Source organism: Falco naumanni, chromosome 5, assembly GCF_017639655.2.
Source record: "Falco naumanni isolate bFalNau1 chromosome 5, bFalNau1.pat, whole genome shotgun sequence".
NCBI lineage: Eukaryota > Metazoa > Chordata > Aves > Falconiformes > Falconidae > Falco > Falco naumanni.
Window position 1 is genome coordinate 31,894,376 of NC_054058.1, and position 22,720 is coordinate 31,917,095.

The window sequence follows — 22,720 nt, forward strand, 5'->3', positions numbered from 1 at the left end:
TTCAGTGTAATTTTGTGGAAGAGGTGGGAGGCAGGTACTTGATGTGCGTTAGTATCATTGGACATGCTACTGATCTGGTTTTGTAAGTGAAGGGCAGGATAAGGGAATGGAGGGGAAAATGTCTGATGTACGTGTGAGACCAGAAGCAATAGGAAAAAGAATTGCAAAGAGAGGCTGTAAGTAGTCTTGCACAACTCATTGTGGAAGAGATGTGATGTCCCAAATTTAGGTGTGAATTTCTAAAATTTCTCTGTTAGTGTTGCGTGTTAATTTTCATCATACTTACGGCAGATGACTTCAGTGTTTTTGTGTATTCTGTAGACCCAGGGTATGTTGAATAGCTGTTCTCATAGTGCACCCAGCATGCAAGCTGTTCCATTTTGGTTTACCAAAAAAGCTAATTTAATGATTCCCTTACCATGCAATATTTAATAAAATAACTTGACATACTTCCTGGACATGTTCCTCCCAGTTTGTCTTCCAGCTTACCTCTTTTTCAAAGCTTAAAATGTATTTCTAACATAAGTAGCCAGATATGTTTTCATGGTACTTTTTTTTTCTTGTTCCTTATAGGTGAAAAAGTAGAAAATAAGCAAGTTCTTGTGAACAAATCTATGCCAACTGTGACCCAGACACCTCTTGAAGGAAGTAGTGTGCCTCAGCAGCCACAGTACAAAGATGTGCCAGTAACGTATGTTGCATCATAGCTTTATAGTTGGGGAAGGTATATGGAGGAAAGGTATGGAGGAAAGGTATCTGAGAAGACACTCAATTCTAGAAAAGTCAAAGGAATAAACTTCCCTCTGCAAATTAGACCTAATTTTCTAGGTCTTGAGTTTTCACAGGATTTTTCAGAGCCTATGTTATTTTCAAAAGTGCCTAGATACTTAATCACTAGTAAGTTAGATTCTGACACTTGAAAGGCTGGAATTGCAAAGAGAGGGAGGAACCCTCCTGTAGATGTGTGTAGAGTGGAATCACTGAGCAGGTTCCCAGGAGAAACAGAGGAGAGACCTAAGACAGTGGTAGAGGGGAGTGGAGTCGCTTACGGATGAATGGAGAAACAGGAGAAAATGGGATGGCAGAGAACACGTGTACTTAGTGAAGAGGCACATCACCTCCATACTAGCTCATGCAGAAAATGACCGGTGCTGACTGGTGCCCAGCCTTCACTTTGTCAGGTAGGAGGCCAGGAGACGGGAGGCCTTCCTATCTCAGAGGCTGACAGTCAGCTTATTCTGGCCACTCCAGTTAGATACCCTTTACCAAGGCACCAGTGAATGGGAAAGGACAGTCAATGAGTTTTTTCTCATCCTGTCCTTGAAGAACAGGAGAAGGCTTCTGAGGTGAAACAAAAATTTTGCATTAAATGTAAAAATAAATAAATACATAAGTAATGAAGTGTTTTTTCACTGTCTTGTGAAGAATGGCATTGACAGTTTGGTAAATTAGCAAAGAGCAAGGCAAACAAATTGGTACCCAGATTAGAAAGGCAGAATTAGCTTTGCTGCGCTTCCGTGTGTTTCATAACCAATAGAAAGCTCTAGGTTTACTCCTACAAGTTAATAATAATGAAGTGAGGCAACAGTGTCATTATCAAGAGGAAAGACGCAATCCTGCTAGGTAATGACATGGATCCAGGGCTCTTCAGTTTACATGTCATAGTTTGACCATGTCAGCTACCTGAACAATGAGACAAAATAACCTCCTAAGTAAGGTACTAAAATCTGCTCTACCCTCATTCTGCAATATATAGAAAAAAGCTGATACCGCAATAATTTCCTCTTACTCTGTCACGCCTACCTGCTTTTCTTTTTTTTTTTTTTTTTTTTCCCCCACTCTGTCCAAAAATCTCTGCATCTTGGACTCTAGAGTTCATCTCTGTCTGTACCTCATACTGTGTGCTGCCCTTGGTTCATTTCCACACCTGCATCTGATGCATAGTTTCAGTCAAGATATTATGCCTTAATTTTGTTCTTAAATATCCATGGTATATTCCTGAAACTCCCTTCTTCAACTATAACTCTGTATTTTGCTTTTGTTTGTTTAACTGAAGATCCAGAAATCTGCGATATACTAGGAAGCTTTTTTTTCTTCAAGAAGAGTCTATGTGACAAAAAAATACACCTTGTTCTTTACAAGTTTGGCTTAATTCTCCCTCTGGTTCTATTATCTCTCTTAAGCCTTTTCTTTTCCAGAAACATACCATACTCTGGAACTTTATGTATATATAATCTTTGCTTCATTGGCATCCCATATATGAGTTCTGTGAAGACCACAGTTTGGCCAGAAGCTTGCCAATACCCAGATACTTGCTTGTAACTTGTGTTTGGTTCATAGATTTAAAACTCATCTTTTGTTTTCTTGTACTAGCTACAAAGGTGCAACTGATTCTTATATTGAGAAAGTAATGATTTCATCAAATGCAGAGGATGCTTTCTTGATCAAAATGTTGTTGAGGCAAACTAGACGTCCAGAAATTGGAGATAAATTTAGCAGTCGTCATGGGCAGAAAGGTAAGCTACACATTTAATAAAAATAAATTCGAGTTGGGTATGCCAACTATATGTATATAGTATCATCATGCATGTTTTCACTGATTGGTTTGGATCTTTTATGAATGCAGTGGTAGAAGACCATATCCCTTTTTTTGGTTAAGTTCACCTAATTTAGCAATGTTGTTTCTGGAACTGGGGAGAGGAACTAGCAAACACAACTCTCTGTTGATTTACGAATCTGGAAAATAGAGTTGTTGCCCATTTTAAACAAGAACATGGTTTTGAGGTTTGGTTCAGGTTTGTTATTTTTTTCCCAAGTATGTGTTTGGTTTTAGGTAATAGGTTTGTCAATGGGTTATCAAGTGAGAGATTGGAGGAAAGAATCAAAGGGCTGGTTCTGAATGGACAGAAAAGACCAGAGATGGAATGGGATGTCTGCCGGTCATCTGGGCAGACATACTGCTCTGAAGACAAGACTGCAGATACATAGCCGAGAACCATGTTGTAAAAGGGAAGCAACTTAGGAATGCAACTTGGAGTGTACCAGCAGAGACCGAAAAGAAGGGGAAAATGTTTGTAAAAATGCACCTGGGACATGATCTGGGGCACCTCTGGATCTTCAACCTGAGAAATGAAAATGGGTACCTACTAGGAAGCTTCTTGGTGGCATGTAGCTCTCTAGTGTTGATAGTAAGATGAAAATCAGGAGCCTGTTTCCATATCTGTTGAAAAAAGAAGTAGACTGCCTTTGACCTTAACAGCAAAACAATGTGACTTGACCATCCTCTCTGAATCTCAGAGGGCTGGGAGGTGTGGGAAGGGTGTTAAGAAAGATGTGACTGAAAACAGTCTGACTGTAACTGACTTAAAAGCATGTTTTGATCCCATTGGTCTCAATGTGGGGCAAGTTTTGACGTGTTTTGATCTGTCTGTTCACTTGGAAAATCTAGATTTTTAGTGCTTTCAGCATACCTTCTGCCTTAGTGCTGTGCTGAACTTATTAACTGAACATTGTCATCTTGTTATATTTTTAGGTCTTATTTTGGTTTGAGAATATTGCTCGGTCTTGTCAGGTGAGGAGGCAAAGAGGTTGATATTACCAAATCCTTTCCATTACAGCACATACGCTCCTTTCCTGTTATTGAACAAACGTCTTAATAGCTACTGGAACAAAAAAAATTGTTATTGCCTTGCTTTGATTTCTGAGGAACTGGAGCCAGAGCATTGAGTGAAAAACACACCAGCATTTTGCGTTTCATAACACAAGTATCCGCTAGGTCTGTGTGGAGGGCAGAGGGAGGGAACTGAGGACGTAACGAAGGACACTGTTTAGATTTGAAACACTAATACTTAAAACTAGTTGTAGTCAATGAACTTTGCAGTAATACATCAAATTACAATACTAGCTAAGGGACATCTTGCAAACAAACTGGCCTTCCGTGAGCAGTGTTCTCTTTGTCAGAAGACACATGGAAGAGAGTGCTTTTTGTTAGGTGGAGCTCCCTGAAAGTGTCTCTTTCAGCACTTGTGGCACGGTCCCGCTCTACTCCCAGCATCATGTTGGGTTTGACCTTGTTGAATGACAGCCTGTGTTCTTCAAGCAGAACCAGAGAACTCTGTGGGCAAATATGCCCTGGAGTCAGTCAGCAGAGAGCTGATACTTGCACGACATCTGCATGTAGATCTGCATGTAGAAATGTAGATTTCACTGAGCCAATGAAAAGAGATGAAACTGCAACAAATGTCACCAGTACACAGACAGTATCCAGCTCTAGAGCTTTCTTAGATGAATCTTATACAAGATCATCTCCAGCATATTCAGTGTCTTTGCGATTGGAAGAGGTATGAAGAGCGGTTGCTTACAGATGGACCCCAGGCACAAGTAAGAAGTATTTTTTTATAGGGCTTCATGCCACTGTTTACTTCTTACTTACATGTGTAGCCTGAAGTCAAACTTGACGTACTTTATGACCTTCTGGGATTATGAAAGTACATAAGCATTAGTGGCAATGAGATGGTCAGGTGTAACTGAAGTCTAAGACTGCATCCCTGTCATGAGATGCAGAGCTAACTACAGTAATCCTCATTTCTGTATTCTCCAGATTTGATGATCAGAACATCTACCTAAAGCAAACGTATCAATCAACAGAGGTGAAGTGGGTACAAAAGGCAGTAGTTGATCATAATGTCAGCCGTTACCAAATGTTGCCTCAAGTTTGTGTGTGTTTTCTATGGAGTACAGTCAACACAGGCTTTCTCACTACATACAACCAGCTCTCTCCAAGATCACACTTACTTCCACAGCGTCTTTCCCTAGACCCATAAAACTGGTTCTTGAAACTATTCTAAAGAAATTCTTCCATTGTTTCTGCTGTCATTAAGAAATAGAAACTCTTCTGATAAGCACTGAAACATTTTTCCTGATATTATTTTCAAGATAGCTTTTGATCTAAAAATAGGAAGCAATTCTCACTGAGTCCCTAGGTGATTTGGAAACCGGTGCCTGTTGGAGGCTTAAAAAAAGTAAAGCAGCAGCGGTACATTCTTGACTTTCCTCTTAAAATTCAGTCTAGTTCTTGCACTACAGCCCTATAGGATAGTTTGGGTAAGTGAGGGGGAAGATCATTAGCTTTAAAGGCAAACAGAAAGAGGTGAACAGTTGGAGTGGTTCAACTGCTCCATTCCTGCCTTCTCTCCAGGAAGATTCTCCTTCAGGAAGATTTTGTGTAGAGTCTCTTTTAAATACTTTTTAAATTTCATACACAATGATGATGTGCAGTGTTTTTAAGCCTATGACCACTTTTAGAGCAAAGCCCATTTCTTCATGTATTTTGAGCTTCCTCTCATTAATCCTTTCTCCTTACAAATGGCAAGCGGCATTTTATTTTGGAAGTTATTATTTAACAATACAACCAGTACTATGCGGGATGAATTATCTTACTAGAATTAAAAAAATTAAGCCTACAAATAATTTTAAAGAAACTGCTCGGTTAATCATGAAAAATATTTATAGCCATTTGCATGAAAAATTTAAGCAGGTAAGATTTTTCTCCTAGTTTGGGCTATTGATGTGCACCTATTGAAATAGTTGAACAGGGCATAAATGGATTGGATTTTCATACCACTCAAAAAAGTCAAGAAAAAGAGTGCTCCACAAATCTAGAACCATCAGATGAGAAGATAGAAGTGGAGGAATGACAGAAGGAAACAGAATTGTATCAAGCAGGCTGCAATATGGCTTTAAGGAGCAGAGGGCCACTAAATGCACATAAGGCATCACGCATAAGTCTAGAGCAAGCTCATTTTTGAGGTCTTGAAGGACAGACATCTCATGAGTATTTTTGCTACTCATGAACCCCTGATATTCGTGGTCAAATGCAGAAAAAAACTAATACGCACTGTACTGGAATCTGGTGGTATTTTCTTTAATATCCCCAAAGTAAAATACCTGTGGAAATCCCATGGTAATGAAAGACAACATCCTGAATGCTGTAGAGAACTTTGAGGGTGCTCATAATTAAGCGTGGCATTGCATCAGGTTAGAATGACTGATTCCCCATTTATCTGTGATTTTGGACCTATCATAATAATAAACCAAACTCCATCAATTATTCAGAATAGCGAATGCCCTTTTAGCTTGGTTTTGAACATATGAGTGGGAACATTGCAACAGCAGAGTTTTCAGGCATGTGCTTGTTAGCCGTCCAGTACATCAGTCTGTAGTAACCTCTTGTGACTAAGGGAGCAATCATAGTCTAAATTGTTACATACTACTAGGTTATGTTGCCTTCCTGGTAGTAAACCAGGCAGTTCGCTGACTTTTAGTACATTATGGAAAAAAACGTTACAATAAATGGGAGAAAGGAGAAAGGTGCTTAGTGGAGAAGATACATGTGTTAGATTAAAAAAAAACACACCGCCAAACCACCAAACCTGAAGAGAACAGTGGAGTTCACTGTTGTGCAGCTTTGGTATACAGCGAAGAACCAGATACTGACGTTAATGTTAGATTACAGGCAATTGTAGAACTGAAAAAAAGGCATAAAAAGGAAAGGGAAAATCTCCTTTGCTAGCTGTTTAACTAGTATCATACTTCTCTGACATCAGATCAGGGAAGGATCAGTCATAACAAAGGAATATAGACAACTGTGAAACAGAAATCATAATACTAACAGTTTAACATTTTCCATTGAGAGAATTTTTAATTAGCCCATAATTTGTTCTCTCATCTTCATCTGAATGCAAGCAATTACCACTTCAGGTTTAATTTGTGAGTGTTAGCTTTAAGCCCATCATCAGGCCACTTAAATCTATGATGAGCTTAAACTAACAAGTACCTTGATTCAGTGAGGAGAGAAAGCATATTTCTCTGTACTGTCAGCCTTTGCTATGTAATATTTTTATTTTCTAGAAGGAATGCATGAAGATGAGATTTGATTTCGTGGAATTTTAGTAGTAGTTTCAAAATAATAAAATATTTGCTAAATAAGAGATTGCAGAAACCACATTTCTCAAGGTTTTTTTTCCTGGACTTTTTCCTCAATTCCAAATTGATTTGTATTTCCAAGCTATACTTTGTTGCTGGGGCAGAAGGAAGCAGAGAAAGAGAATTGGAAATTGTCTGGGATGCGACAGATTAAATCTCACAAACCAGCTTTAGCCTTTTGTTAGAGAAGAGCCTTTCATTAAATTTGTAGGTAGATTTTGCGGGCCTCTTAAATAATATAGATCTATGCCACTGCCTCTGTATTTGCTACCTTCTTTGTGTCCTCTCACATGTCAACACAGTATTGGCAAGGGTCACTGCTTCTGGCCTGTCCACCACACCCTCTTTTCATGCAAGTCCGTGTTTTAAGTACACTTCTTCCAAGCTGCCGGCAAAAGCTAGCCTTTCCTTCAAGACCTGTCAACAAAGAAGTATATGGGAAGAAGGAAAGAAAAAAACCACAAAATGAGGCCATCATGTTGTATTTTGAAATACAAGTATTTTGCTCTGTTTCAATATTCATCTTCGAACTGGAAGTTGCAGTAAGATCTTTGGGGCTGGGATTGTCCCTTTAGTCTGTAAAGCCCTTAACCTTCTACTGTCTCACAAATAAACAGCTACCTACCAGGGAAGATTTATCCTGAGCTGTAGGACTTTGTTTTAACTATATTGCATTGTATATTTTCCAGAAGGATGAAGAAACTTTTTTTGTTAATTATTTTATTATGTAATCTTGCATTCTTCAAGCAAAGTCATATTTCAAAGCACAGAAGGCTAAAGGATTTTTAAGCTAAAGAAGCTTCATCTGAGATCCATACAATCTAAATTATTATATTTCCAGATTTCCTCTTGCTTTGCTACAAGTCACAATGAGGAAAAAGTTGGACTCCTTTGATGTGAAAAAAAGCAATATAACACTTCTCTGAAAGAACATTTCTCAGTCTCTCATGTGAAAAAGGATTAACACCTCCAACAAAGGTCCTGTAGATCACAGAACTAAGCAGCAATACTGAACAGTATTCCTGAGGAGTGGAAAAACTGTATTTAAGCAAGAGATTGTTTGAACTGGCAAACAGAAGCTTTTTAATAGCTGAAGATCTAAGATAAAGGATTAAACCTTTCTGAAGTATCTGCACTTAAACAACTCTAAAGACAAGGAAGGGAGTTTAAATTCATGAAAGATGGTCTTTGTTTTCCTAAATGAACCACGTTCTTTAGTGTCAAAACAAAATCCATTCACGGCATTGTCAACTACATAAACTTCATGACAATACCGCTTATCTACCAAAGTCTGACCTTGCTTACTTTTCAAAATTTTTACTAGTATGAGCATCTGTCTTGTGCTTGCCTGACTTAATAGTTGAGAACAACTTGTCTTTCTGCTTTTAATGGGCACTTTTACAGCATGTATAAGCAGAACATGTAAAGTAAGATGTTAGTTTTAAATAGCTACTTGTGTCATTTTCCCCCATGTTACAAGTCAGACTTAGTACTTTATCTCAAATAACACATCAGTGGATTTATAGGAATTAAAGGGTTGAAGTGGCATTAAAAATAATTTGCTGTTATCGACTGCAGGAATGTGGGATGATTAGTAGTTATTAGCCATCAGGAAAGGTAGGAATTTCTTACCTTATTTTTATCTTCAGAAGTTGGATGTGAGAAAACAAGTTGTCAGAATGCCATTAAAACTTCTCTTACCATTTTTTCTACTTATTTTTAACAAAACTGCTGCTTAGCTTGCTGTTTTAAGAAGAAAATTACAGCATTTTTTTTATCTCAAGCAGCAAACAGGTAACCTTCTGACCTTTTCAGTAAATCCTCAACTGAACCTCTGAAATTAGGGTGATTTAGCATTTTATGGCACAGAATAAAAATCTCTAATTCTGTTTCCAAATAGTGTATCCTGAACACACATTTTATTAAGCTTTTGACTCATTCAGCCATGTGTATTTTGTAAAGTTCCTATGGTTATTGTTTTACAATAGCTGCTTCCAGAAGCATTGTAAGGGTTTCAATTAATCAGCTCTTTGTGTGCTTCAGACTATGCAAATTTATCACATCAGACCATTCAGCAGCTCATGGGAAAGCAGTGTACAAACTGTATTGTCTTCTAGCACCTCCTCTCATTTAGAGTGATGTTTTTAATAAGAAAACTAATCAAGTTTACTTATGCATTATTTATCTGTTAATTTTAATTCTGTTCTTTACCTCTTATGTCAAATGGGATGTAGCAAGTGATATGATAGATCAGTGAATGATTCAATATTGAACAAAGCTTATGTGATGCAGCACTTTTTTCTTCTGGATTTGTTTTATGCTTAGTTAGTCAACACAGTATGCAATTAGAGAGTTTTGAAGCAGACATACATTTTTTTGTTTAGCCCTACTGATTTTTGCAGAACTATTTGTCACTTGTCCATAATATACAGCACTGTGTTATAGCTACGACTTCTCTTAATTATGTGACATAGTCTGATTTCTCAAGAGTATTTCCAAATTCTGACCAATCTGGTAAATCTAAAAGAGATGCCTTTCAACTTAGTCTTAGCTCTTTTACCACCATATCATTAGAATAAGTAAACAAGCACATTTAGTAATTCGCTGCTTTTTATCTTGCTGATAGAAACTGGTATTACTGCTGCTTCTATTCACTTAGTCTCCTTTGCTCTCTAATGTCCCTCCTGCTGGTAGTAATTAGTTTTCTATATTAGGTTGTTTTGACTTATTTGATGATTTTTTTTCATTTGGCATGTGTGTGTATAGAAAGCATCTTATCGCAGCCCGGTGGAAAACTTTCCCATACTGTTGTGTTTTGTCCCTGCCCCCTCCCTGCCGCCCCCCTTCCCCCTTTGCTGAACTGCTGTTTTACAAGTCTGTGTATGTTCATGTTTTGTCAGCAAACGGTAAAAACAACCACATAAAAGATACCAGTTCCAGAACCTGAATTTCTCGTGATTCGAAAAAGAAATTCTTAAAGGACAAAAGTACAAGGGTGAGGGGAATATTTGTGCTGTGGCAGGGCCTTTGGAGGTACACGGGTGTTGAGATGCTGGCCGGGTTGATGCAGATAGTGTGTGAGGATGGGGGCCATCATGCATAGTCAGAGGGCTGTCATTTATTGGCTGGCATACAATAGCGTTGAAAAACACTGCCTATGGCTGTTTTATACTTGAATGTTAAACCACTGTAGATTTCTGATTTAAGTTTATTCTAATTCAAACTGTTAACCTTCCAGTAAACTGCCGTGCCTATTAATCTTTTTTTTTTTTTTGTATGTGTGTGTGTGAGGGTTATCTTAAAATTCTAAAGTGACATTATGAAATAGATATACAAAGTTGGTTTCTTTTCTAGAATTTAATTTGCTTTTCAACTGAAAAGAATTGAGATGTAGCAAGCTGATGGATGCTTTCTTGCTCAAATATACAACCTTCTTGTTACTCCACATGAAAAAATTATGCTTACTTTGTTTTGTCTACAGCCTTTTCTGGTTGTTAATGTTTGATTCTGGTCCTAGCTGAGAACTGCAGAGTGCACTGGTGAGAGCAGATTCAGGCCCACTGCAATATAGCGTTTAATCTGAAACTGTATTGCTAAATTTCACATGTAGCATATGAAAATTATGAGAGGAAGTGAATGAAACCACGTTGTTTTGTATGTCCTGTATGAATGCTGAGGATCAATTTTCATGTGATGTCTAAATCATTAACAATTAGGGAATCTTAATAACCTGTAGTAAGAGCCACAGAGCAAAGTTACTTACTAGTTTGAGTGTGTCCTATTTATGAATATTGCAGGGGGAGTAGTTGGGCAGCTCAGTTGTGAAATGCAGTTCGTGCTTGGACAGAGTAACATTTGAAACTTGAGGCTGTCTTAAATCCAGCCTCTTCTTTTCTCCTTTACTGTTTTATTACCCAGTTGCAAGTGATAATTCCACTTACATGGATTAATTCACTTAATCACTTTTTCGTAGCTGCTCGGCAATGCAGAACTGCTAGGCTTTTGCAGCCCTGCTGCAAACTCTGGCTCAGCAACCAGGGATGAGAAAGAGTAGCAAATTCAGGAGCTCACAGTGCAGACCTGTCAGTGTTAAGTCTTTTAAAGAACTTCTGAAGGCAAGTGACTGCAGAATAAAATCAGGTTTACATTTTGAAAAGAATCGCAGTTACTTGCTTTTAGAATTAGCATTGTATATGGGAAATGTGTCTTTCAGCTTTTTAAACAGTATGTTATGAGAAAGAATGAACTTTATTAAAAATAAGGGAGGAAGAAGCTTCTCTGTCCTGTTCTCTAAATATACACGACATGCTATAGATCTGTTAAAAATGCAGCAGCTTCTTAAAATCCAGAAGCTTAAAATTGAGGTTTTATAGCTTTTTCTTTTTTCTTTTCCCCCTCTGTAAAATAGAAACTTTATAAATGGCCTAGTGAGCTTCACATTGCTGGATTCTGTCTAAATATTTTGTTTTTAACTTCCAAACTCATTATGCTGTCTTTGTGTTAACTTGTATTAAAATCTGTCAGCTATGACTGGTCTCATAACCACAGTCAGCGGACCAGAATAAGTTAATTATTTACTTGTGTCACTAGTGCTCTTCATCTAATGAAATGCACAGCTGTGTTAGATCTGCAGTTGGGTGTGTAGGTCCCATTGTTACACAAGTCAGCGGAGGGTAGAAGCCGCTATGATGGAGAGCCCTCAGTTCTTTCTGCTGTTCTGCCTTTCTGTGTCGATTTCATGGATCTTTTATCATTCACTTTCACACAAAACAAACAACACAGTGGCTGTCTGCTATGGGAACCAGCTTGGCATATAAAAGGTTTTCAGAGCCTAAAGTAATTTTAAGTTAGCTAAGATTTAATTTTTGGCTTACAGGTGCCATGAAGTCCAGATGCATCCTAATGCTTTCTTAGAAGTAAATGTGAATAAGGCAAAATGTATGTGCCGTAATACGTATAGAATAAAGTATCTATCTATACAACTTTAGGATAAAAAAGCTGTGCACACAAGAGATAGTGGGTTGGAGTTTTTTCATTTTCAGCAAATGATTACTGCTTGGCAGTGAGAGGTAGAAGAATGTTATTGATTTACCATAATAGAACAATAAAAATTAGTTTCAATAGGTTTAAAGAGTAAATACACCACCACCCCGCTTGCCCCAGATGCTCCAATCCTTTTTTTTTTTTTCTTTCTTTCTTTCTTTTTTTTCCCCTCCTCCCTTCCCCCATTCTCATTCTGTTGACTACTATTCCATACACCTATCCCTGTCTTGCTTGGACAGTGGAAGAGGAGCTCCCTCCTGAGCAGACGCCAATATCCCCCTGTGAACTGGCTGGTCGGGAGATGCCTTTTTAGGGATGTAACCAGCACCCTCAGTCTTCCAGGAGCCCCCTCCACTCCAGGACTGTTCCCGAAGCATGGTCTGGCAGTTGCAGCAGACTGATCTCAAATAGCTTGCAGACTTTTTCAGTTCTAAGGGCTTCTGGAAGAAATTGTCCAACTGAAACAGTGGCTTTGGTTCAAAGGAGTATGGGCTTAAGCAGCTGCATTTTAGCACCTGAATTTGAATGTTAGATCTCTTGGTCATTTATAGCTGCAGTATTTTGATCTGCAGAATGCACTGTAGAAACAATTGTAAGAGTTGGAAGGAAAATGTTGGGATGTATGATAAGCTATTTTAAATGAGTTTTCATGTTTCTCTTTAATACTGATGGTGACTGAAAAAAGCTTCCAAAACTTTTAAAGGTACAGTTTGTGTTCATGGACTAACAAAATATAAGCATTCTGGGGAGTGAATTGTACTTCACAATTCATCAAAAGCAGTCTTTGCTCAGCAAATGAATACTACCTGAAAAAATCTTTGGGCTTGTTTTTTTATTTATTTTATTTTCCCCTACTTACCTCTTCTCAGTCCCTGTCAAAGTCCTGACTTGATTTGGTTTTATTCACAATATTTAACGAAGATACATATGATAAACAAAGTTTGAATCAATAATAATTTTGTATGTTCAAAGACATACTGTAAGACGCCCAATTTCTTCATTTTTTCCCAGAAAATTATAGCATCAGCTTTAAAAACTAAGTCTGCCTTGAGATGTTCCAGTCTGACTGGTCAGAAGTTTCTGGTTGCCTCTGAAAACTGTATCTAAAGCTTTCTTCCCTAATTTGCTAACTCACAAATCACAGGGAGCATTATGTAAGGGTATGCTAATTTTGCCAGTCCTGTCACAAGGGCTCTCTTCTAGCCTGCAGGTTGTGAGCACTGGTCATGGTAATGAATCTGGGTAAAAAGTGATCCATGAGAAAGAGAGGAGGAGGAAAACACTGAAGAAAATCTGGTGATGAGCATCAGCCCTGCTGGTGGTTTGCTGTTTGTGAATTGAAATGTTTTCTCTTCTGCAGGGGTGTGTGGACTGATTGTTCCCCAGGAAGACATGCCATTTTGTGATACAGGAATCTGTCCAGATATCATAATGAACCCTCATGGCTTCCCCTCACGTATGACGGTTAGTGGTTATGTTACAATTAAAGAGACAGTGTCCCCCAGTAGGGAAAGTGAAGTAGATTAGCCAAAAGAAACAAAAAAAAAGAAGTTTGAAACATGGTTTCACTGAGGATATTCTCCAGTCATCATGCTATGCACTTGCTGTTCTATGAGTATTCAGCCCTCTGTTTTGCATGTTTTGAAACATCCTACTGTAAAAGGAATAGAGATGCAGATCTTCTGTATAAGCTAATAGCAAAGCAACTGAATACTTCATTTGCACTCTTTCTGTTTGAAAATGTCTTGCTCTCCCTCTTCCTTCCCTATTGGCTATGCCCACTAAACCGGCTGGGCCAGACTGTTGGGCAGAAGTTGGAGAGGAGTTCCAGTGATTGTTCTAGACCTATATAGCTTGTTACAGTACACACGCCTCCTTGGAATTGATGCAAGTCTTGCACCTGTGCTGCAGGGTCATGCTAAATATCTCACAGCCTGGCCTTGATATGGGACCTCCACTGATTGCTTGGTGTAGCCTCTGATCTTTTTTCTTTCTTAGCTTCTCCCTTTCTGGTCCCCCGCTGCACTGTAGAGTGTCAGTCTCTGAGGCTGTTTCCTAGAGCAGAAGGCCACACCGGATTGTGCTCATTTTCCAGACAACTGGAAAAAAATGGAGCTGCCTGACTCTGGACCTTAAAGGTTTTCCCAGACCCTGTGATCAGTCCAGTTTTCCCCCTTGTTACAGGGAGTACTTGCTGTTCTTGGGCTTCTTCCACTCCTCCCATTGCATGCAATAACCCAGGCTGCTGTCCCGGACACTTTGCCTGGCTACCTTATGCTGTGACCAATACAGTGGCCCACATTAGCAAGCAGGCTGTTAACTCTGCTTTTCTTTGCACAGGTAGGAAAGTTAATTGAACTCCTGGCTGGAAAGGCTGGGGTCCTCGATGGCAGATTTCACTATGGAACAGCTTTTGGAGGCAGTAAAGTTAAGGATGTGTGTGAAGATCTTATTCGACATGGTTATAACTACCTAGGGAAAGACTATGTAACGTCTGGTATCACGGGGTAAGAATCTGCTGTATAGATTTAGATGTTTCAGAAGAGCGGTGAAATCCTGTTGAGACACAACTGAAAAGTCTTCTCATGTCTCAGAGCTCAAAAACTTTATTTCCAAACTGCTCCGTGAGATGCAGGGAAGGGGCTGGAGAGTGGTGCACTTTTTTTTATTATTATTATTTTTCTTAGAAGTATTTTGTGGTTCCATACTTCAAGAATTACTAGTATTTGTGTGGCTGTAACATGAATGGCCCTTGCAGTAGAAGTTGGGAAATTTCATGCGTACTACATGACAAAACAGGTAAAATCAAGGTTTTCTTTCTGAGAGATTGTAAGACATTTCAAGTTTCTTTTGGCAGCAAATCTTATGTATGCTTAGAATCAGATAAACATTTTCACGTTGACTTTAATGGTACTGTAAAATACAGATTTTGAGGCAGGTGTCTGTTCCTTGGGAATATTTTATGTGTGCTCTTTTTTTTTTTTTTCCTTCTTCTTCTTTCAATTACACAATTATTCAGTCTGGCATAATACTCTAATCTGCAAACTTCCTGCTGTGTTGATCGGACTGGCTTCTGAGACACAGTTCAAAGAACGTAAGATAGTTTAGGAACAGGAAAAGGCCATATGGCTTCACATGCCTGCCTTCCAAAACGTATCTTAATCCTACCTTCCTGCTATTTTTATTATCCTCCCGGTCCCCTTCTTCTCAAGGAACAAGTTTAGGTCTCTTTTTAAAGTTTTTTTTAAAATACTTTTTTATTTTAATCGCTTTATCTTACCAACTTATTCCATATGCTGTTTCTCTTTTTGTTTCAGAGAGATTATTTTGTTTTCCTTCACCAGTCCATATTGCATAAATTGTCTATAAGTATCTGGTGTTTGAAACACTTTAACTGATATGTCATGGTAACTTTTAACAAATCTGACTAATCTTGTTTCCTAGGGAGAATAAAATCATCTAGCTCTAAAAATCCCATCCCCAAACTTCAATTTTGTGGTACCCTATTTAGAGACTTTGCTTTAGGATACTGATATTCTTCCAAGCAAATTTCACATGCTTAATTTGTTTATTACAAAATCTGAAGACAGATTTCATAACAATGTGGAAGTTTGCAAATTCCAAATGTCTGGTTAAGTTTAATTATTTTCTTCAATAGGCAGCTTTTGGAATAACACTGCCTCGTGTCAGTAATGACTATGAATGGGAGGTGCAATACTGTTGTCTCCTGCATGCTTTTACATTGCACATACATTTTCTAAAAATAAATCAGTGACTGTGCTGAGTTTGTGTTAAATATGGTCATTCTTAGTGCTGAAGGTGGTAACTGGGAAATGACTAAGTGCTTTCAACTGTTGCTTTCTGATCTTTAGGTGCTTATGCTCTTACAATTGGGGGTGGTTTAAACATAGAAATCTTTAGCCATTACTGCAGCTCGTAGACTGAAGTAACACCCTTCGTACTGCTTACAGATGTTCCCAAGCTGATGCAAGTGCCTGAACATGGTTCTCAAGAGCCTTTTTATCCGGCTTGTCTGAGCCTCCAGTGCCAGCCAAGGCAGTGATTTTTGTCCTACGGATACAGCTGCTGAGCAGTGCTGCATCAGCACAGCTGCTCAGGGAGGGCTTTCATTCACCTGAATCTTAGGTTGTGCTTCAAAAGGGTGTGCACGGAGAATTAGTGGATGGGAAGACTCAAGCTTATAGTGTGCCAGTGCTAAGCTATCCATGCAAACACAAATTCCTTAAAGTGCTGCTATAAAAATGATGTTTTGAGCATTTCTGCTGCCTGTATTTGTTTACCTATATGCTTACCTTTGTGAAGGAATGTAAATAGAAATATCTTAAGTCACACTTCAGGGTCTGACACATTTACAGTATTTATTGGTTGCTAGTGATGCTGTTGAAACACTCCAGCACAGACAGAGGAGGGGCTTAACGTGGTACAGCTGAAACACATACCTGCAACTATATAGCATGTCTGTGCAGTGTATGGCCAGAGTTGAGGAGCTTGTTCCTCACTGGGTGGATACGGCAGTATGTTGTGCTGGAATTGTACTGCTCTTGTGTTCAGAAGGATTCCCTGTGGGGTTTTCAGATTGATTGCCCTGAAAGCCCACACACGTTTTTCTAGGACTCATGATTCCTGAATTTGTTTAAAATTCTTCCTCTACATGAAACTCTTGTCTCTCTTCAGGTAACTATGTGCTAACTGTGAATATTTGTTTTGGTTTGTTTTATTTTTTTTATTCCTTCAGGGAACCTTTGGAAGCGTATATCTATTTTGGCCCTGTGTATTACCAGAAACTAAAGCACATGGTGTTGGATAAAATGCATGCAAGAGCTCGAGGACCCAGAGCAGTGCTCACCAGGTATTGTTACAGGCTAAACACAAAATTCTTGTGTACATTCAGAAGTGTGCCCAGCTGACTGATGGGTGTAAAACAAAAGTTTGTTTACCTTTCGGTACTTGATACAAAATGCTATTGCCAGTTAATACCCTGTTACAGACTGAAAGTAGGCTGTGTCAGGAGGTTGTTCTGAATGTCCAGGTGTGGTCTGTGTGGTCCAAAACTGAGTTTGCTTCTCAGACTTCTGTTAGCAGTTGATAAAACTACCATCTGCTGATTCACAGTGCACATTGTGGCCCTTTCCTGTCAGATTGCTCATATCATAGGTATTTTAGGAGGATTTTTTTCTTTAACTTTTGTACTTCTATGAAATCAGGTATGAGTAGAAGGAATACATTTCTTCTAATATTTCCGCATCCCTAGGTATTCAGCAAGTTAATATTGATACAGCCCATGTCTTCACCTGTCAAGGCAAAGCAAATGCATTGGCCTTAGCGTGGTGCAAACAAACATTAGAATAATCTGCATCCCTGGTGTACTGCACTTTGCCTTGCAGACTCTTCCATTCAATTCTAAAACTGAATTTAGGGTTGTATGTGCCAGTCCACAGTTATCATTCAGTACCAGGCAGGAGAATAGCATTTTCACAGTAATAAATCACAAGAGTTACAGACATGCCAATGGTAAATCTGCATTTTTATTTGCCCAGTTAAAGGTATGTCCTCAGTTGCTTTGGCATCATGATCGTTGCACTAAGTCTGAACTTGGTTTTCTCTCCAGCAAAAAGGTTGATTACCATGTTGATGTCTTCTGGTGTCAAATTTTGAAATCAGGCAGATAGATGTACTCTGAGTAACAGGTAATATAAGCCCCTGGAGGTTGGCTTATATTATCTGCACCTTTGGGGAATTTGAAGCATCCAGCTTTCGCTGACGTTGCTTACCTTTTCTCCTTAAAACCAAGCTCTATGGCTGCTTGCACTGATATTCTGAATTGCTGATGTTCCTGACTTACAAGAAACAGTTTAGTGGCACAGGCTTTGCTTTAAGGAGGCTTCTAGTGGGTGGATCATTTAGTTCACCTCTCTACATCACAGTAGGATTATTTTCTAACTCTTGCCAGCAATTTAATTGCCGGCTAGTCTTGAGTACTGTAGCAAAGATTGTTCCAAATGTCCAGTGCCAGTCTTCCTGAAACTATCATGTACGCTGTTTATACCTCACCTTCTGCATGGTGGTACTCTTCTTTTTAACCAGTCCCTTTCATACTCTTTTGAGATGTAAGCATAAAGTCATGTCTCTTCTGCCCTTATTCTTCCCTATAGCAAGCATGATTCATATTCTTTAATTCTTAATTTACTTTTATGCCTCTTATCATGTATTGATCTACTTCTCTTGCCTTGCCTGACCGCACACCAAGTTAGCAAGTCTGTCCTCTTAACAGAGGCAGCTTCTGCCTGTTGTACTATTAGAGAAATGAGGGGCCAGTCTTTGTTGTACCTTATAGGGAAGTATCTTTCTCTTTTGCTTTTCATTGCATATTTCCTATGCCTTTTGGCTTTGCAAGCTCGTGGTGTTTCTAGGACAAAGTTGTCTCACACTTGCCATGGAGGTAAATGCCAGTGGTTGAAGTGGGAGAGAAATCATGACAAGTTTTTTTGTAATACTTGGCTGAACTTTTCCACCAACGATACTAAGAAGAGCAAGTGTATCACAACCATTATTTCCTACCACAGCTGCTTGCCTGTATGAACATAAGTGATATTCCCAAATAATGGGCTGTCTGCCCCACTTCCTGTTCTTCAGTGTGTTAATCATGGTATTGATGCTTTACATGAAAATAAAAACTCGCTGTCTTAGCTAATGGCACATGCAGTTGGTTTACTGGAGCTCCTAGCTTACCAAATGCCTTGATAGGCTTTTGTATTGTCTCCCCAACTTCTCAGCTCTTTAGAAATACTGAATTTAAATGACACCCAAATCCCAAGTCACGGTAATGTTTACCTGTAAGGATGTAGGTGGTGTGATTTCCCCCACCCTTTCTTTGAATTTTTTGTTCCAGCCAGTAGCATCATGCTATGTAGCTAGGGCTCTTTATTTGACTTTCAGGAAAGCTAGTGGATGTTCAATTGATGCTGCTTCTTGACTAGTCTTTTAGGAATTTTCTTTTTTCTCCTCAACTAATTAAACATTTGTTATTGCTATCACCTCTGCTGAGAGAGCTTTGCCAGCTTTCATACTCACTATTGTTTTATCATCCATTGCACTTCCTGGAGAGTAGGTTGCCTTGATTTTTGCTTTTAAAAGTCATCCTGCAACAGTTTTCAGTATGGAATTTGGCTGTTATTGTCTTGAAATGCATTTTGGCCGTCATTGTCTTGAAATGCATTTTATTATATATTAAATGTACCTTAACTGACAGAGCAAAGCTGTATTTCCATCTGGAATAAGGCAGAAGACTTGAGTTTCTTCAATGTCACTGATTCTAGGTATTGTTCTGACTAAAACAAGACTTTGTAGAATTGCAAAGCAGCACTCTGTCAACACAGTCAAAAACCACCAGGATGTCGCCCTCTGAATCTGTATTTGTTAAATGAAATGCAATATTTAATTTATTTTGCCATGAGTAGTTGACAATTAATTTAAAACATAGTTCTGTTTGTGGTGTTGCCTAGATACCCACCCTGCTAAATCTTTTTAATAGATAAACTGCTTTTAGTTTTCCTTACAAGAGATCAATATAAGCTTTCTACATGCATAATTGTTTTGATGGACATTGTCAGAGCTGCCACCTGTGTGTCATCTGAACTTATCAGATATGCCAGTTCCTATTGTACTGCAAGGGACTAGTGTGATAACACTGGTCAGGGCTCCTTTCAGCACCCTAGGGCTGTGGGAGCATGGTACATCCTCTTCCTTCAGGCACTGTTTTTCTAAGTAACACTCCACTTCTTGGAGGTCAGTGTTTCAGCCGACGACTCAATTGAGAGTTAGCCACTGGTTTTCCGTAACAGGCACAAGGGAGATCTGCTGAGACCTACAAGGCCCCCACTGGCCAATGAAACGAGGAACAGAGCCATAAAGCTGAAGCCACTGTTCTTCTAGAAAATGCAGAATTAGTGCCAATAAATTCTTAATGTGCTTAAAAACACTGAAGTTAGTTGTTTTATGCTTTTTCCTAAATGCAGCTGTTAGATAGTATGAAGGCCACTTGGCCTTATTATCTTATTTAAAGAATCACTATGTTTTAGTTGGCATTTAAAAATTTTAAGAAACTGTTTTTTTAATATGAAAAATATCTCCTTTTAGTGGTATTCCCAATCTTATTTTCAAGGGTCTGCTTTGTTTTCGGAATGTTATATTTAGAATAAAGAATGGAAGTAGTTGCCCAGGGCAACAGCTGCAGTGTACATGTGTATAGCGGAAAAGGGGAAGCACAAATGCTTTATAAATACTGGTTTAAACATTTTAAGCAACCTTTGGTGTGAGGAATTTTCAAACATGTGAGCCACCAGAAAACTGATAAGACTTAGGGAGCATAAGATAGACCCTTTTCAAAGGCCTGATCTCAATATTGAAATATTTGGTACTTTAAAAAATTACTTTCTAGGGAGGGAGGATTTTGTTTTGGTTTTCTTAATGAGGTAATTTTGACAGTGGGAGTGAAACACTTAAAAGCTTAAGACTCAAGTTGGGTTTTTTATTTTGTTTTAGGGGGCTTTATGTGGGTTTTTTTAAATGGTATTTCAGCTGCCTTTGAAATCTTCATCCTGTATCTGTTGGAAGACCCATGGCATATCAACTCTTAAAGGGCTGGAGTTAAGAACCCATCATTTTTCCAGAAGTTTTATCCTCCCTTAGTTGGATTGAGGCCTTATTGTTGCTCAGATTTATAAAGCTATTTTGTCATTTTATTCTGTGGAACAGCACTTGGTGAAACTTTTGAAAGTAGGCTTGTGCATTAACGAATATTATAGAAGTCAGTTGGTGAAAGGAACTCAGGCACTTGTAGCAGTGCAGCAAATGCCTGTATCTTTGGAGGCCCCAACTGCTTTTAAAACCTGCCTCTCAGGACTTCAGAAGAGAAACTGCATTCACTGCAGGGTTAGTCCTTTAAAACAGCATCTGAACAGTGATGGTGCCATCCTCTGGGGAGGGGGCCCTAGGGAGTTTAATCAGGATGTAAACAACTTCTATCCATTCTCCCAACAGTGGGAAAAATAGAAGGTTATGTGAATGAAAAGGACAATTTGAATTACAAGCAGATTAGTTTTAATGTTCCAGTGTGGTCTGAGTAAGGGAAACTACTTCCCCCTAAAAACAAATACAACTTGCATCTTTAGAAAGTATTCTGGTCTGATAATTAAGTGTGGTTTTTTTACACTTGTTACAAAGGCTTTTATAAATCCTATTCTCTGAGTTGCAATAAATTGGCAAAAACCTATTTTTAGTATATTTAGTATACTTAACAAATCTGATTGTTTGAAATAGTATAAACAAAATATACACCAAAAGTTATGGGCCAGATCTGTCATTGGATATTCTAGGTGGATTACACTGCTACAGGTCTCAGAAACAGTACATGAACATGGGGTTTCACCGAGCAGTGAAGCCTCTTATGGTTGCCAGTAACATTTTTTTAATTCCTTCTCCTTGCTGTCACTTTTCAGGGAATATACTAAGATGGAAATAAAATGCATGAATTATATTAATCCTTTATAGTTCACTCTAATATTTGCAACCTAAGGACTACAGCATTGTGCCAGTATATGAGAGTAGAACTAGTACTGTACGAAATTGCAAGTTTGACAAACCAGAGGGTAAAAGTTTTGACTGTGTCCAACAAAAAACCATTGGCTTAAACAGTCATAATGTTAAATAGTACCTTGCCTTTTTACCTCAGAATCTTCAGTGTATACTTACATTGCTTTGTTAAAACTTTCCTTTAGCACCATGAGGACAGGAAGTCTTTCCAGGAAAAAAAATTAGAATTTGATTTGTGTTGAGGAACTAGAAAAATGGGAATATATACAATATGAAAATTAGTCTATTAACCCTTAGATGTGAAAAAAAAAAACCCTAGATAAATGTTACTTTAAAAAAAAAGCATGATTTCAATAATGAGTTAGTAATACGTGTACTGCTTGTTTGCTGCTTTGTTTTGGTGTTGTCTCCCAGGTCAAAAATAGTTTTAAGAATTTAGTCTTAACTGTAGTTCGGCCGAAACATTAGCTTGATGATTCATTCATTAGCTGCTCAGTATCATTTCATTTAATTAGCTACAAACTGTAATGAATGTCTTATAAAAAAAAAGTACCAAATCTGTGTCCAGATTGTCTTGGATACTGTTCAGTCTCTTTTTGTTTTCACTTACTCAGCTACATTTTGTAAGGTAAAGAATTGTGGCCTGACACTGCAGACACAGAACTACATCATATTGCATAGTGCAGGAGCAAAGATGAATTGCTTCAACTTGAATAACACATTTGCAAGATCAGCAGCTCTGGTTTGTAGAAAGCTGTTGTCCATTGAGCCTGTACTATTCCCACAGTTTGGAGACAGGCATTCCTAGAGTTGTAGAATGTATGGTCTGGAATAATTACTACATTTTTTCCAAATATTTCTTTCAAAGGCAACCCACTGAAGGTCGATCCCGTGATGGTGGTTTACGTCTCGGAGAGATGGAACGGGATTGTTTGATCGGTTATGGAGCCAGCATGCTTTTATTGGAGAGACTGATGATTTCAAGTGATGCCTTTGAAGTGGATGTTTGTGGACAGTGTGGCTTGCTGGGGTACTCTGGCTGGTAAGTTGTCTGATGTAATGCTTTTTGTAAATCATGGTG

The 22,720-nt window shown here is 38.5% G+C and overlaps 1 protein-coding gene across 1 annotated transcript in view; it reads left to right on the forward strand.

Moving 5' to 3' along the window:
* POLR3B (RNA polymerase III subunit B) overlaps positions 1-22,720 on the forward strand; it is an 82,040-nt gene that overhangs the window by 54,044 nt on the left and 5,276 nt on the right. Inside the window, exons 22-27 of the mRNA XM_040597034.1 lie at positions 574-691; positions 2,374-2,516; positions 13,388-13,491; positions 14,368-14,534; positions 16,784-16,897; positions 22,508-22,681. Of these exons, the coding sequence (XP_040452968.1) occupies positions 574-691; positions 2,374-2,516; positions 13,388-13,491; positions 14,368-14,534; positions 16,784-16,897; positions 22,508-22,681 (820 nt within the window). The remainder of the gene's footprint in view (positions 1-573; positions 692-2,373; positions 2,517-13,387; positions 13,492-14,367; positions 14,535-16,783; positions 16,898-22,507; positions 22,682-22,720) is intronic.